This window comes from Sparus aurata, chromosome 24, assembly GCF_900880675.1.
Source record: "Sparus aurata chromosome 24, fSpaAur1.1, whole genome shotgun sequence".
NCBI lineage: Eukaryota > Metazoa > Chordata > Actinopteri > Spariformes > Sparidae > Sparus > Sparus aurata.
Window position 1 is genome coordinate 11358126 of NC_044210.1, and position 14543 is coordinate 11372668.

Genomic DNA, 14543 nt, shown 5'->3' on the forward strand with positions numbered 1-14543 from the left:
TTCTTATAAGTTCATATAAACATTTGATGAACACAATAACCGGCTATATCATATTCGGTCTTGGAGGCACAATGTAAAAAGTATGTTCATGCTAATTTAACACACACATCATTAGAACATAACAGGACACAACCACAACACTCAGAACACATAAAGTAATAAAACGAAATATATCTGAACAATAACAGTCTCATGAGTATTTGATATTGCACTCCCATGAGTCATTGCGCCACCTAGCGCTCACTGTCCGTAACTAGTAGCCTACTCTTCCTGCCACTACAGTATTTATGTTTGAATGTTGTTTTGTTTGTATTGATTTTCTAAATATAGATTAATCAATTTATTGTAGATAATTAAAAAAAATACAGATCTTAATTAGGATAAGCTTATCATTATATGTTTTAACGCTAGGAACGTGATATGTTTAATGTCAGTTGTAAAAAGCCATGAACATTTGTATGGTAACGACGGTAAATGTATTACAGTAAACCAGACATGATATTTATTTTCCAAATTAAAGAAACAGGTGATTGCTTGACATGAAGTGACATGACACAGGGTGAAAACTGCTTTCTTAGAAATAGATTTCCCTTTTAATTCCACGAGTTTGATCACGGTCGCTCATTTTTCCCAGGCTACAAACGCAACACGAGCGAGGCTCTTTACGTCAGCACGCTACGCGCCAAATTCGTAAAGTGCGGAAGGCGCAACAGCAAAATAGCAGCGTACCGTTTATCGTTGAATTTAGCTACTTTTGATCAAATATACATCTACAGTATGTCTCAACAGGCAGGCTATTCGCCCAGCTTCAAGCGACCGGCTGAAATTATGCGAATGAGGAGGAAAAGAGCCCGAAGCGAAGCCGGTGTCTTCTCCAGCCCGAGCGGTCAGAGCTCCACTGCCAGTCCGGGACAAAGCGACTCATCTCCGGCAAGCGTGCGGCCCTTCTCTCCCGGGCCGCTTTTCAACAGCCAGAATCGCTCCGGAGGTGGAATAAAACGCAGGAACCCGTTCGCAAATATCGAGAACACTTTCAGCCCTAAAAAGAAACTACTCATTTATAACGACGAGGGAAATGCTGAAGCTGCGGACAGTTTGAAGATGTGCAGATCGACGGAAAAGGAGGGAGATGACATGTCAACAAAGACGGGTTTACCTTTCAGTGCGAGGCTGAACGAGGTAGAAAAACAGGAACACCAACACATGTCCAGCAAGGTTAGTAAAAATACCTTCACATTGAAGTACAGCTAAGTGTGTTTTGGCTACACAATGCAGAACCCTCTTTAAAAAAATCGAATTTTTAAAACCAACCAACGCGGCATGTCAGTGCCCCTGTTGATTGAACTAGTCTTAAAAACTTTTTTTTATTCAAACGATCACCTATTTATGTATTATTTGTTAGCCAAATTCAATCTAAAAACTGTCTAAAGCTCATATGGCAACATTAAGTTACACCTGTTGCTTTTTATTGATTTAAAGAGTAGGTGTTTATTACATTTCTATATTTCTGATAGGAGATTTGAATGGAAATGAATTTCTTTTAAGGCTGTCATAGATGCGTTTAATATGGTTAATATGCTGAAATGCATAAAGTAAAATACATGAGGACCAGAAAATGGTCCCATTCCTGTAGTTGACTCCTAGTTATGTATGAAAAGGAATACAGTGAATTCAGTTTTGTGGCATAATGTTTAATATTTTCCATTTTCACATCACCTGTTGCAGAAATGTCTCACTTTCTCTGAAGACGACTCTCTGTTTGAAGAAGAGGAGGACGATGTGAAAAGTCCACTGCTGAAGGTTGGATTTCTTCATTAATTTTTTGCACTTTGGTTTGTCATATCCAGAAAAAATGTCTGTTTCCTCTCAGTTGTTTAAAAGTTCAAACTATCTCCCCTCGTCTCTCTTCCCAGAGTCCCCAGGCCATTGCTCCGGCCTCCATAGCTCCTCCCGTCTGCACAGCGTACCCAGCGGACTGGAGCCTTAAGACTCGCGTCCTCTTCACCTCCCCGCTCTCCCTGTCGTGGGCAGAGCACCCTAAAGCCCAGGAGGAAGCTCTGGGCCTCAGCCAGCACTGCAGAGCTCAGTTTAGCACCCTCCCACACAGTCTACAGGTACAGTAAAGTGTTTTCTATTGTCAGTGTCATGTTTAGAGAGCGTTCTACAAAAGACACTAACCTGAATGTTCTCCTGCAGGATCCCAAGTCCTGCTCGGAGCTTCGTTGTGCCTTCCAGCAGAGTCTGGCGTACTGGCAGCACCCGTCCCTGCCCTGGATCTCTCTGTTCCCCAGGATCAACGCTGAGAGGAGCTTTACTGGGAAGAGTAGCCCGTGGGCACAAGATACAGCTCTACAGCAGAGCCTCATGAGGGAATGGTGAGGCTGGAGATCTGTTATTTACTTAAATGGTGACTTTATTGCAATACAGGTAGATCACAGCATTTTCTCTCCGACTGTCTTCTTCAGGTCGGTAAGTCTGTCGTCTCTCTACAGTCTACTGAAGGCCAGACTGTGTCCTTACTTCTATCTCTGCTCTTATCAGGTAGGTGTATATAATTTGTAGGTTTCTGTGTTTTATTGAATTAAATTAGGGTCTAATGACATTTACGATGTGGTTTGACTGAATCTATTCATATATTCTGTTCCATCAGTTTACAGTGTTGTTCAGGGCAACAGGTCTCGGAGGATCCAGCAGCATCTCAGCATTAATCTCTCCAACAACCAGGGGTCTCAGAGAGGCCATGAAGGCAGAAGGTGAGTCTCAGCAGAAACCAATTCTTTCCATTTCAACAATATTTACAGCAAGTAGTCAACAAAGTGAGACCTTTTCAAATCCTGCACACTTTGCAGACCTGCCAACCTGTACGCATTTTGCGTAGCAAGTACGCAATTTGACATCTAAATACGCTGGTACGAGTCGCCCCTCTAAACTACGCAAAAAGCTGCAGACATGTGAGTTCTGTGGCAAATGTGCACGTGCGGTACTCATGTCTGACAACATGATGCAGCAGCGTGGTGAAGCAGTGTCTGCCAATCATTGTAGAAAAGCGGAGAATAACGAGTCTACCGAACCTATAGCGTAACATCCCCGCCCCCCTCCCTGCCTCCTCCTGCCCTCTGCCTCCCTTTCCGTCCTCCGTTCCCCACTCGCTGCAGTTGGTGCTTAAAAAGGTAAACTGTGTGTGTGTGTGTGTGTGTGTGTGTGTGTGTGTGTGTGTCAGCGGACCTGCCAGCTTTTGGTAAATGTGAACCGTTACACGTAACGTTACTTTCACTGTGGAAACATTCGAGCCGAAGTCTAAGTGAAAAAAAAAAAGAAAAAAAAAACAATTTGCGAGGTGTCTTTTCTTATATACCGTATTGTCCCGGATATAGGACGAGGTTTTTTTTGATGAAAATTATGTGAAAAAGTCGGGTCGTCTAATAATCGGGGTCTAACCGTTGACACATGCTAATAGTTGTCTGGGTCGCTACAGGACCGCAACAGCAGAGGGCGCCAGCTTATTGTATAGACGTCACTGACACTGTGGCTGGGGTTATCTGTCAATCACAGCGGAGAAGAAGTGACAGGAGACGAAAATGGAGGGCGGTGAGGGCAAAGTGGATCAAAAGTGTGGCAAGTTAACAGACATCTGAGGCGGAGCTATGATGCTAATTTTAAGATAATGGTGATCAATGCAGTGGAGGCGCCAAACAACTGTCAGCCAGCCAAGAAATATGGAGTTACGGAGTGTAACGTCCGAATATGGCGCTTCCAAGAGACTGACTGGAGGGTATGTGAGTTGTTTACTGAGAAACAAATTTTGGTTATCAGAGTCTTTTTCTGAAGATTAGTCTTGGAAAGAGTGGTCGTCTTATAATCAGGGTCGTCCTATATTCGGGTTAATACGGTATTAGTCTAATCTATCATGTTCCCCTAATGACCCCAATGCATAGAAAAAGAGAAATAAGAGGCAGCGGTGTGTGTGTGTGTGTGTGTGTGTGTGTGTGTGTGTGTGTGTGTGTGTGTGTGTGTGTGTGTGTGTGTGTGTGTGTGTGTGTATTTTAGCCTTTATATATATCCATTGCAGATAGAGTAGGCCTGTATATAAGGAGGAATGTGATTATTTATACAGTTTAAACATGTAGCCAACAAATCTTTTACAGCAAGTTTTGCAACCACTGCCATGGCAGATGAAGGAAACGAAGACAGGGAGGGACAGGGCAGCAGACCTGCCAAAAAGAAGAGGGTCCATGTCCCCCAGAAGTTTTTGAATAAATATCAAGAACAGTGGCCATGCTTGCGACCTGCGTCTATATTTTCTTTATTAAAACTACTGTAATCAAAAATATAGGTTTTATTGTTTTTTTTATAACCGATTTCCAGCCAGTGAATGGGGAAATTACTGCGTGCAAAGCAATGGAGTTGCAAAAGTCTGTGAAAAAAAGCAGCACAACACAAGTGGTACTCAAAATATTTTGACAAGGTTGGCAGGTCTGATTTTGTCATGTCATACATCCCCAAAATGCAGGATTCAAGTGCATGATGACGATTTTTATTCCTCCTCCATCTATCAGATCTTTGTTAATTCAAAACCCATCTGGTTCATAAGAAGTTTGACCACTGCATTGCAGCTCTTCCATCATCTTGTGTACCTTCTGCAGGCATAGAGTTCAGTCTCCCTCTAGTGGAGGAGAGGAGGAAGAGCAGGGAGCAGCAGAACCCGTCAGTGGACCAGGGAGAGGAGGAGGAGCAGAAGGAGAAGGCACAGGAGTAAGTGTTTCTTCACTTAATCTACACTTGTGATTGTAATAATTTGCGAGTGTTCACTTTTTCGTGCCCTGAAATCACATGACACACATTGTACTTGTACTTTGATCACACTTCAGAATAATCAAAAACAGTAGCATTTCCTGGTCATTTCAGAGAGTAAAACACATGAACAGAAAAGGGGCAACAATTCTGCTTCTAACTATTATTGCAGGTGTTGTGAGCTGAAGGAGGATGATGAGGACTGTCAGGCAGGTGATGAAGGAGAAGATGAAGATGGTGACTTCTCCTGGCTGAAGGAGATGGGCATCCAGGACAAAATCAAGAAGCCAGACAGCATCAGCATCCAACTGTATCCTCTTTGATACTATCAGCTGCATGTCAGATAGATATCCAAGTTTAAAATGATAACAACCAGTTAAAGCTCTTTGACCCACCGCTGCAGTCGTAAGGAGGGCCACACCGTTGCTCTGGACCACAAGCCGGAGTCTGTGTTGTGTGTGGAGGGATCACACACCTTCACCCTCATCAATTTCCTCATCAACTGTAAGAGTCTGGTGGCTTCAGCCGGCTCTCAGGCCGGGCTACCTCCAACACTGCTGGCTCCCGTCGCCTTCAGAGGAGCTACGATGCACACGCTGAAGGTACAAACACACAGAAAGTAAAGATATAATGTTAAAAATATTACTTTGGTAAAAGAACGTCACCCATAAAAATGGTACTCGAGTAAAAGTCTAAAAGCATCTGATAATAAATTAAAGTAAATTATCCACATATTTGGCTCTGATACAGCATGTAATCTGCAAAGTGACTAGTAACTAAAGTAATCAAATAAAATGTTATTGAGTAAAAAGTCCAATGTTTGTCTCCAAAATGTAGTGGAGTGACAGTATAAAGTACCAGCTACATTCCAGCTCTGCACACACACTATACACATGCTGTTTCTGTGTGTACATGTCTATATATGAGTGAGTGTGTGTGTGTTTTTCCAGGCCCGCAGTGTGAACGTGAAGAGTCAGATTGGGTCTACGTACCAGAACATCAGCAGTCTGGAGATCACAGGTACGGCTGCAGCGTCTCACCTCACGTCTCATATTTCAGACCCAGTTCTGTTTCTTTTCTATCATTGATGTATAAAACAACTGGAGGAAGTTGCTGATGCAATTATTCATTTGTCGCTCCTTCCTTCAGGACCAATCCTCCCCTCCTCCCTCCACACCGTCACAACCCTCCTCCGACCCGCTCAGAAAGGAAACTTCTCCGCTACTCTTTACACACACGCACCCACCGCCGTCATGAACACACACACCACCAAGGAACAGGTGAGAAAGTCATATACCTTCTTTAAAAAAAATAATCATGAATAATATGATAGCACAGTCACTTCAGCTCTGTGTGTGCTTTCAGGTTACTGATGGCTCAGTGGATCTATCTGGTTGCGGTCTCCATCCTGCTTCCATCCAGCAGCTGCAGCAGCCCTCCAACCTGGGCAAGACTGCGCTGACTCACATCAACATGAACAACTACAGCTACACCTGGAGGAGCTGATGGTGTCATTGATCGGTTTAATTTAACACAAGATGATCCTGACAGACTGAATTCATTTTAAAGACTCAGAGGAGTTTTCTGGTTTAACTACCTGTCTTAAGATACTTTTACAAGCAGATTTTATTGCTTTGCACTCTTTTAATCTCTTCTTTAAAGCTGTGGTAATGAGAGCATTGTTTCTACATGAGTTTTTTAATGTAGATAAATGCAGTGTTTACTCTCTTGTTTGAAAATGTGTATTAATTGCTTCTAATTTGTTGTATTTTGGAGGAATAGCTTTTATTAAATGAAACTTCTGAGGCAGCATCACATTTTGAGGTTATATTCCATGAAGAAGAATGCTGGGGAAATAAATATGTTCTCTGTGGAATTTATGCGATGACATTTTATTTTTATTGTTACTTTCTATGAATATTTTGTCATGAAATTGTTGATGAGACAGTTTTAGACGTTTATTAGATCAGGGCTGCTCAATTAATCAGAACAATAATGACATTGCTAAGTGATTACACACACAATGAAAACACTGAGCAAATATTTTTAATCACAGTGACAACAATGTAGATAACATACATACAGTAGCAGCTCCCTCTGCTGTAAAAAGCTTACAGCACCTGGTATTCCCAGGCGGTCTCCCATCCAAGTACTAACCAGGCCCGACCCTGCTTAGCTTCCGAGATCGGACGAGATCGGGCGTGTTCAGAGTGGTATGGCCGTAAGCCGAGGTGCAGGAGACAAACACACTATTTAAACCCGTTCAACAGTTATGTCTCCAAGAAGACACTGGTCGACACTGAAATTAAAAGCTTACAGCACCTGGTATTCCCAGGCGGTCTCCCATCCAAGTACTAACCAGGCCCGACCCTGCTTAGCTTCCGAGATCGGACGAGATCGGGCGTGTTCAGAGTGGTATGGCCGTAAGCCGAGGTGCAGGAGACAAACACACTATTTAAACCCGTTCAACAGTTATGTCTCCAAGAAGACACTGGTCGACACTGGAAGAAATTAAAAGCTTACAGCACCTGGTATTCCCAGGCGGTCTCCCATCCAAGTACTAACCAGGCCCGACCCTGCTTAGCTTCCGAGATCGGACGAGATCGGGCGTGTTCAGAGTGGTATGGCCGTAAGCCGAGGTGCAGGAGACAAACACACTATTTAAACCCGTTCAACAGTTATGTCTCCAAGAAGACACTGGTCGACACTGGAAGAAATTAAAAAGCTTACAGCACCTGGTATTCCCAGGCGGTCTCCCATCCAAGTACTAACCAGGCCCGACCCTGCTTAGCTTCCGAGATCGGACGAGATCGGGCGTGTTCAGAGTGGTATGGCCGTAAGCCGAGGTGCAGGAGACAAACACACTATTTAAACCCGTTCAACAGTTATGTCTCCAAGAAGACACTGGTCGACACTGGAAGAAATTAAAAAGCTTACAGCACCTGGTATTCCCAGGCGGTCTCCCATCCAAGTACTAACCAGGCCCGACCCTGCTTAGCTTCCGAGATCGGACGAGATCGGGCGTGTTCAGAGTGGTATGGCCGTAAGCCGAGGTGCAGGAGACAAACACACTATTTAAACCCGTTCAACAGTTATGTCTCCAAGAAGACACTGGTCGACATTAAAAAGCTTACAGCACCTGGTATTCCCAGGCGGTCTCCCATCCAAGTACTAACCAGGCCCGACCCTGCTTAGCTTCCGAGATCGGACGAGATCGGGCGTGTTCAGAGTGGTATGGCCGTAAGCCGAGGTGCAGGAGACAAACACACTATTTAAACCCGTTCAACAGTTATGTCTCCAAGAAGACACTGGTCGACACTGGAAGAAATTAAAAAGCTTACAGCACCTGGTATTCCCAGGCGGTCTCCCATCCAAGTACTAACCAGGCCCGACCCTGCTTAGCTTCCGAGATCGGACGAGATCGGGCGTGTTCAGAGTGGTATGGCCGTAAGCCGAGGTGCAGGAGACAAACACACTATTTAAACCCGTTCAACAGTTATGTCTCCAAGAAGACACTGGTCGACATTAAAAAGCTTACAGCACCTGGTATTCCCAGGCGGTCTCCCATCCAAGTACTAACCAGGCCCGACCCTGCTTAGCTTCCGAGATCGGACGAGATCGGGCGTGTTCAGAGTGGTATGGCCGTAAGCCGAGGTGCAGGAGACAAACACACTATTTAAACCCGTTCAACAGTTATGTCTCCAAGAAGACACTGGTCGACACTGGAAGAAATTAAAAAGCTTACAGCACCTGGTATTCCCAGGCGGTCTCCCATCCAAGTACTAACCAGGCCCGACCCTGCTTAGCTTCCGAGATCGGACGAGATCGGGCGTGTTCTTTTTTTTTTTTATCTTTTTATTTTTCAATCCACAAATTTACATCAGCAGGAATTCATGTAACCTCCTGGGGGGCAGCACAACAAAACACCCTTTTACAATCATACCAAACATAAATTGCTGCGTTCCCCGCCCAGGGCACGCTTTCCATGACTTCCTGGGGGCGATACAGGGCACATAAGTATATAACTATTTCGGGGGGTGCAGGTGCTATTTCGCCCTCCTGCGTTTTTCACCAGTTAAACAAAATCTCTCCCCCCTGCCCTTCATAGATCAATTTGTTCCCAGTCACAAAGAAGTGTTTCGCCCTCTCCTCTCCATATTTGGACATCAGAGTAACGTCTCTCTTCATCAGTGATTTAAACAAGACTTTAATCTTCACTTTCCGTCCTTCGAAATGTGCGTAGTTCCTCCTGTGCACGACTGCAAGTCTGGCGTGGCTCAAGACGAAGTTCATTAGGTGGAAATTTACTCCTTTTCTTTTTTCACACGTACCGAACAGGAACAGTGTTCTCCATCCTTCCTCCAAATCCAAGTCCCCCGTCCAGTTCCCTTTCAACAGTGCTTTTAAGAACTCAAAGAACTCAATCAGGCCTTCACAGTCCAGGAAGTAATGCAAAAAACTCTCATGACCACTTTGGCAGACCTCACACATCGCATTTACATCATTATTGATCTTATTTAGCACCACATTTGTGTAGATCCTATTGTGTCTGATCATAAAATCATTATTTTCGCACTCTATACTGTTATAGCGTATCCCTATATTGGACCATATTTTTTTCACATCCATTCCCGGAAACACTCTGCCCCACACTTTCTCAGCTGCTGGTTCTTTCCTCACATCCATTATCAGACATCTATACACTGTCTTCACGCTCATCCGTTCCACTGTAATTTTCTTCCCATTCTCTATCACGTGCAGCTCAGGCATACTTGTCTCTCCTTTCGTCACACATTCGCTTTGGATGATTTTAGTCCACTCCGGGGGTATACTTATTTTGATCTTTTCATATATTTTATTTACTTTCTCTCTGTTCTCCATTCCTGCTAACTCGCATACCTGGTCATATATGCAGTTGCTTCGTAAGAAGCCTGGGATCACCTCGTACATGATGTCCTTTATTTGTCTTATTCCTCCTGCCATAAATTGGGGCTCATATAACGTTTTACCATTATGTTTGATTTTTTCGTTTAGAAACAGGGGCAGATTAGCGAGCGGTTGTATTGTGTTACATTCATATTGGAGCTTGGGTAGGAATCTCCTCCAGGCGTCCAGGACCTCTCTATAAAACTCTGGGATATTTGCAGTCATTGGCTGTTTTAGGCCCATATACAGCACATGTTGTCCCATGCCTCCCACCTCTCCGATATATTTCCCCATGAATTCCTTCCATCCATATCTGCAGCTTCCCTCCAAGTATTTTTTCACTGTTTTAATCCTCAGTGCCGCCTTTTTTATTTCTATATCCAGTAGATTCAGCCCCCCTTCCCACCTTTTGCCCACCAGTGTTCCCTGAGCAATCTTGACACCCTTCCCCTCCCATATGAAATCACATACAATTTTGTTAAGACCATTTTTAGCCCATAGTGGCATTTCCAGGACAGTTAGCACGTATATGCACACTGAGAGCAGTAGGCTATTCACTACGGCTACTTTCCCTTTTAGCTTGAGCTTCCTGGCCTTCCACCTCCCACATACAGCTTTTATTTTGTTAATAACTCCTGTCCATGTAGCCTCAGTTGCTTCTTTAGTTTTGACTCCTAGATTCACACCGAGTACCTTTATGTATCTTTCCTCCACCTTTAATCCCACCTCCACTCTCTCTATTTTGCCTATATACATTATTTCAGATTTTTTCTTGTTTATCTTCGCTCCAGATGCCCTCCCGTATATTGCTGCCAGTTCCAGCACTCTTTTCACGCTGTTCCCATCCCTCACTGTGATCGTGGTGTCATCCGCATATTGATTTATTAAGTATACATTGCCAGATGGCAATGTTATGCCCTTGATTCCCCTGTCTTTTTTAATTTGTAGGGCGAAGGGCTCTACCGAGATGGCATACAGCAGCGCTGACAGCGGGCACCCCTGCCTTATTGATCTCCCTAGTTTGAAACTGTCAGTGAGAACCCCGTTAACTTTAACACGGCTCCTGGCATCTTTGTACAGTGTCTTCACCCACCCCACCAGTCTCTCACCGAACCCAAATTTCCCCAGTGTTTTAAAAAGAAATTCGTGCTCCACTCTGTCAAACGCTTTGTTCCAATCTATCCCTAGCACTATTCCCCCTGCGTTATCCCTCTTCATGTATTCAATTATGTCCCTGACTGTCCCTAACGTGTCGGCTATGTCGCGCCCAGGGATGCTATAGCTCTGGGATGTATGGATTATCTCCCCTATTAACTTCTTTATCCTATTTGCTAACACCTTGGCCAAGATTTTGTAGTCGACATTCAACAAACTTATGGGCCTATAATTTTCCAGGTCTAGTCTACTACCTTTCCCCTTGAAGACTAGAGTGATCACGCCTTCTACCATGTTGCCCTGTGCTCTCCCTGTGTTTTCGATAGCCTTAAAAACCTCAACCAAAATTGCTGATGTTTCTTCTTTGTACACCTTATAAAGTTCAATCCCTATCCCATCACTCCCTGGGCTCTTCCCGCTGCTCAACCCCTCTATTGCCTCCATCACTTCCTTCCTATTTATGTCTCTATCACACCATTCTCTGTCCTCCTCACTCAGCTTCCTGTCCACACTATCAAGCACCTCCTGAGTACTGTCCTCCGCTGTTCCACCTCTCTTATACAACTCACCGTAAAACTCCTGTACCCTCTCCAATACGGCCACATAATCCTCTATTCTCTCTCCTTCCTTATTCTGGATTTCATGTATGTACGTTTTGCTTTGTTTGATTTTTTCCAGTCCCAGGAAGTACGCTGTGCACCTTTCTCCCTCTAGCACATATTTTGCCTTACTTCTCAGTATTGCTCCTCTACATGTCTCCGTCTCCAGTCTCTGCAGTTCCATCTTTGCCACAATATAATTCTCCATGCTATAGCCCTCCTCATCTTCCGCTTTGCTCAGCTCCACCCTCAGTCTTTCCTTCAGCTCTTTTTCTTTCCCCATCTTTTCCTTTCTTCTTTCCTTACTGTACTTAATACTGATTGTTTTGATCCCATTCTTGATTTCCTCCCATCTCTCCCCGATATTAGTGTCTGCCCTATTGTTATTTGTGTATTTCTTTATTTTCTCAATCTCGCATTCTAGTAACTCCTTGATCTGTTGCCTGTATTTATCCTCTTCCATGAGCGCTGCATTCAGGATCCACATCCCTCCCCCTGTCTCCTCTCCTCCTACCTTAATCCTAAATCTCACCCCATCATGATCACTCACTGTGTTTATTTCATGTCTTATTCTGTCTATGTATTTCATATTCTCTCCTTGTGTCAGCACCAAGTCAATTCTGCTTTGTTTTAGCACTCCCTCCCTCACCTGTCTCCTAGTAAATTCTCTCCTCCCTGGGTTCTCATATCTCCAGACGTCAACTAAGCATTGGTCCCTCATCATCTTCATCAACATTTCCCTCGACTTTTCCCATCTGAAGACTACCCCTTTCCCTATATCTAACCTGCTGCATCTGGTATTAAAGTCTCCTAATATGATGCATCTCCCTATCACTAGCCGTTTCAGTTCCTCTATCGTGCTTCTTTTGTCTGTCTCTATATTTGGAACATATATATTGATTAATCTAAACAGCACATTTCTGTGTTTGAACTCTATTGCTATTATTCTACCCGTCTTATCTCTATATACCTCGTTTACTTCATCCACACTGTGTTTTTTAATCATTATAGCCACTCCTCTTGCGTTCTTAGCCCCGTTATTGTAATAAATCTCCCCCCTCCACTCCTCCCTCACCTCTTTCACTTTGGCTTCGTCCCAATTTGTCTCCTGTATACACAGGATATCACTTCTATACATATGTAGGAGTGACTTAAGTTTGCCTCTGTCTCTTAGGCCGTTCACGTTGATCGAGGTTACCGTGGTCATGAGAGCTAAATAAAAAGAAGAAAGAACTAAAATTCCAACGCTCAGAGTAAACATCACATACCAGCCCGTGGTCCTTTACTCCTCTCTCCCCGTGTCTTATCTTCCTCTGCTTTCCTTTTTGCCGCCAGCCTCTGTTCTTCAGCTGTCTTCTTTTTGAATCTCTCCTCTCTCTTGTTTACTCCCGTTTCTTGTCTGCTCTGCTGCCTTTGCTCCTCGTCTCTTTCTCTGGCCGATTTCTCTTCTCTCCCTCCTTTCTCGGTTACTTTCCCGTGCGTCTCCTCTTCCTCCGCTTCCCCTCCCTGCACCATTCCTTCTCCATCGCCGTCCTTCTCTCCACTCCCGCTGCTGTCAGTTCTGTACCGGTACTCCAACTCTTTTTCTGCTCCCTCGCCGTTGCGTCCCGCGTCCTCTTCCTCAGCGCCTCCGTCCTCGCTCTCCTCCATCTGTTCGATCCTCTCCTCCTCGGCTGCCGCTGCGTCCCGCTCCACACACTCCCGTGCATAATGTCCCGTCTTCTGGCATCTGAAGCACCTAAAATCAGGGCATTCTCTGAAGATGTGTCCCGGCTTGATGCAGAGCCGGCACACCCGCACCTGTCGGTCATGTATGACTCGAAAGTATTCCGCTCCTCTCAGGGTCTCAAACTTTGTTGAGTACGGAAGCGATCGGACCTGTTCGTTAAAGCGGACTTTCATGTACCTTGTCCCGTCCGCTATCTCCGTCCCAGGCCACTTACAACGTTTGATCGGTGAGATTGGCCGCACTCCCCACTGCTCCAGCCTTTCCAGTATCGGGGCGTCATCGATATATACTGGTAGGTTTATGAAAGAGACCACCATGTCATTATTAAGTATTTCTTTTACGTGCACTGGGGTTCCTTTTACGCGCACGCCATCAAGGAGCTTGCGCTTTCCCTTCTCGTCCTTCATTGTGATTTCGAAGGTCTTTTCCCCTCTCACTCTGCACCCGGTGATGGCGCCGCATCGCGCTGCCACTTCCCGCAGTATGTCCATCATTGAGATCGCCGTCGGTCCCTCCACCTCCGCCTCCACCGTCAACTCTTTGCCATATTCTTTCTCCCGTTCTGTTCTCGTTTCTGGCCGTATGACCTGCACGCTCGTCTCTTCTCCTCTCAGTAGTCCGTCTTCATTGACCCGTGTAGTCTCTTCCGTTCCTTTGTCTGTTGCCATGTTGTCCGTCCGTCAAACAAAAAGCGAAGTCTCCCCTCACAGCAAGGAGCTGTGGGGGGGAAATTGTTTCCAAGCTAAGAAGGATTAGGTTTTAATAAGGTAAACTTAATCTACGATATAAACACGAAATAACTTTTTGAAGCGCTTCTCTCCGCACACTCGTTTGACGCACTCACACAAGGGGGCGTGTTCAGAGTGGTATGGCCGTAAGCCGAGGTGCAGGAGACAAACACACTATTTAAACCCGTTCAACAGTTATGTCTCCAAGAAGACACTGGTCGACATTAAAAAGCTTACAGAACCTGGTATTCCCAGGCGGTCTCCCATCCAAGTACTAACCAGGCCCGACCCTGCTTAGCTTCCGAGATCGGACGAGATCGGGCGTGTTCAGAGTGGTATGGCCGTAAGCCGAGGTGCAGGAGACAAACACACTATTTAAACCCGTTCAACAGTTATGTCTCCAAGAAGACACTGGTCGACACTGGAAGAAATTAAAAAGCTTACAGCACCTGGTATTCCCAGGCGGTCTCCCATCCAAGTACTAACCAGGCCCGACCCTGCTTAGCTTCCGAGATCGGACGAGATCGGGCGTGTTCAGAGTGGTATGGCCGTAAGCCGAGGTGCAGGAGACAAACACACTATTTAAACCCGTTCAACAGTTATGTCTCCAAGTAA

General features: G+C 45.0%; 2 protein-coding genes and 10 non-coding genes across 12 annotated transcripts; 1 reads left to right on the forward strand and 11 right to left on the reverse strand.

Annotated features, from left to right (window-relative positions):
• Nucleotides 1–672: 672 nt before the first annotated feature.
• Nucleotides 673–6692, forward strand: donson (DNA replication fork stabilization factor DONSON). Its single transcript, XM_030409097.1, has 12 exons — nt 673–1215; nt 1726–1800; nt 1914–2114; nt 2197–2375; nt 2466–2541; nt 2651–2753; nt 4644–4752; nt 4964–5101; nt 5195–5393; nt 5742–5811; nt 5941–6071; nt 6157–6692. The coding sequence occupies exons 1-12, from the start codon at nt 778–780 to the stop codon at nt 6295–6297; spliced, it is 1860 nt and encodes a 619-aa protein (XP_030264957.1). The 5' UTR covers nt 673–777; the 3' UTR covers nt 6298–6692.
• On the reverse strand, nt 5275–13665 carry LOC115576571 (uncharacterized). Its single transcript, XM_030409098.1, has 2 exons — nt 12740–13665; nt 5275–5387 (listed from the first exon to the last, which is right to left on the reverse strand). Exons 1-2 carry the CDS (start codon nt 13605–13607, stop codon nt 5374–5376), a joined length of 882 nt encoding a protein of 293 aa, XP_030264958.1. The 5' UTR covers nt 13608–13665; the 3' UTR covers nt 5275–5373.
• Nucleotides 6900–7018, reverse strand: LOC115577391 (5S ribosomal RNA). The gene has a single exon (XR_003983106.1). It is a non-coding gene; the product is annotated as a 5S ribosomal RNA (ribosomal RNA).
• On the reverse strand, nt 7102–7220 carry LOC115577403 (5S ribosomal RNA). The gene has a single exon (XR_003983113.1). It is a non-coding gene; the product is annotated as a 5S ribosomal RNA (ribosomal RNA).
• LOC115577414 (5S ribosomal RNA) lies at nt 7308–7426 on the reverse strand. The gene has a single exon (XR_003983124.1). It is a non-coding gene; the product is annotated as a 5S ribosomal RNA (ribosomal RNA).
• Nucleotides 7515–7633, reverse strand: LOC115577420 (5S ribosomal RNA). The gene has a single exon (XR_003983128.1). It is a non-coding gene; the product is annotated as a 5S ribosomal RNA (ribosomal RNA).
• Nucleotides 7722–7840, reverse strand: LOC115577421 (5S ribosomal RNA). The gene has a single exon (XR_003983129.1). It is a non-coding gene; the product is annotated as a 5S ribosomal RNA (ribosomal RNA).
• On the reverse strand, nt 7919–8037 carry LOC115577422 (5S ribosomal RNA). Its single transcript, XR_003983130.1, has one exon. It is a non-coding gene; the product is annotated as a 5S ribosomal RNA (ribosomal RNA).
• On the reverse strand, nt 8126–8244 carry LOC115577423 (5S ribosomal RNA). The gene has a single exon (XR_003983131.1). It is a non-coding gene; the product is annotated as a 5S ribosomal RNA (ribosomal RNA).
• Nucleotides 8323–8441, reverse strand: LOC115577424 (5S ribosomal RNA). The gene has a single exon (XR_003983132.1). It is a non-coding gene; the product is annotated as a 5S ribosomal RNA (ribosomal RNA).
• A 493-nt stretch (nt 13666–14158) lies between the features above and the next one.
• LOC115577433 (5S ribosomal RNA) lies at nt 14159–14277 on the reverse strand. The gene has a single exon (XR_003983141.1). It is a non-coding gene; the product is annotated as a 5S ribosomal RNA (ribosomal RNA).
• Nucleotides 14278–14365: 88 nt separating this feature from the next.
• Nucleotides 14366–14484, reverse strand: LOC115577425 (5S ribosomal RNA). The gene has a single exon (XR_003983133.1). It is a non-coding gene; the product is annotated as a 5S ribosomal RNA (ribosomal RNA).
• Between the last annotated feature and the right edge of the window lie 59 nt (nt 14485–14543).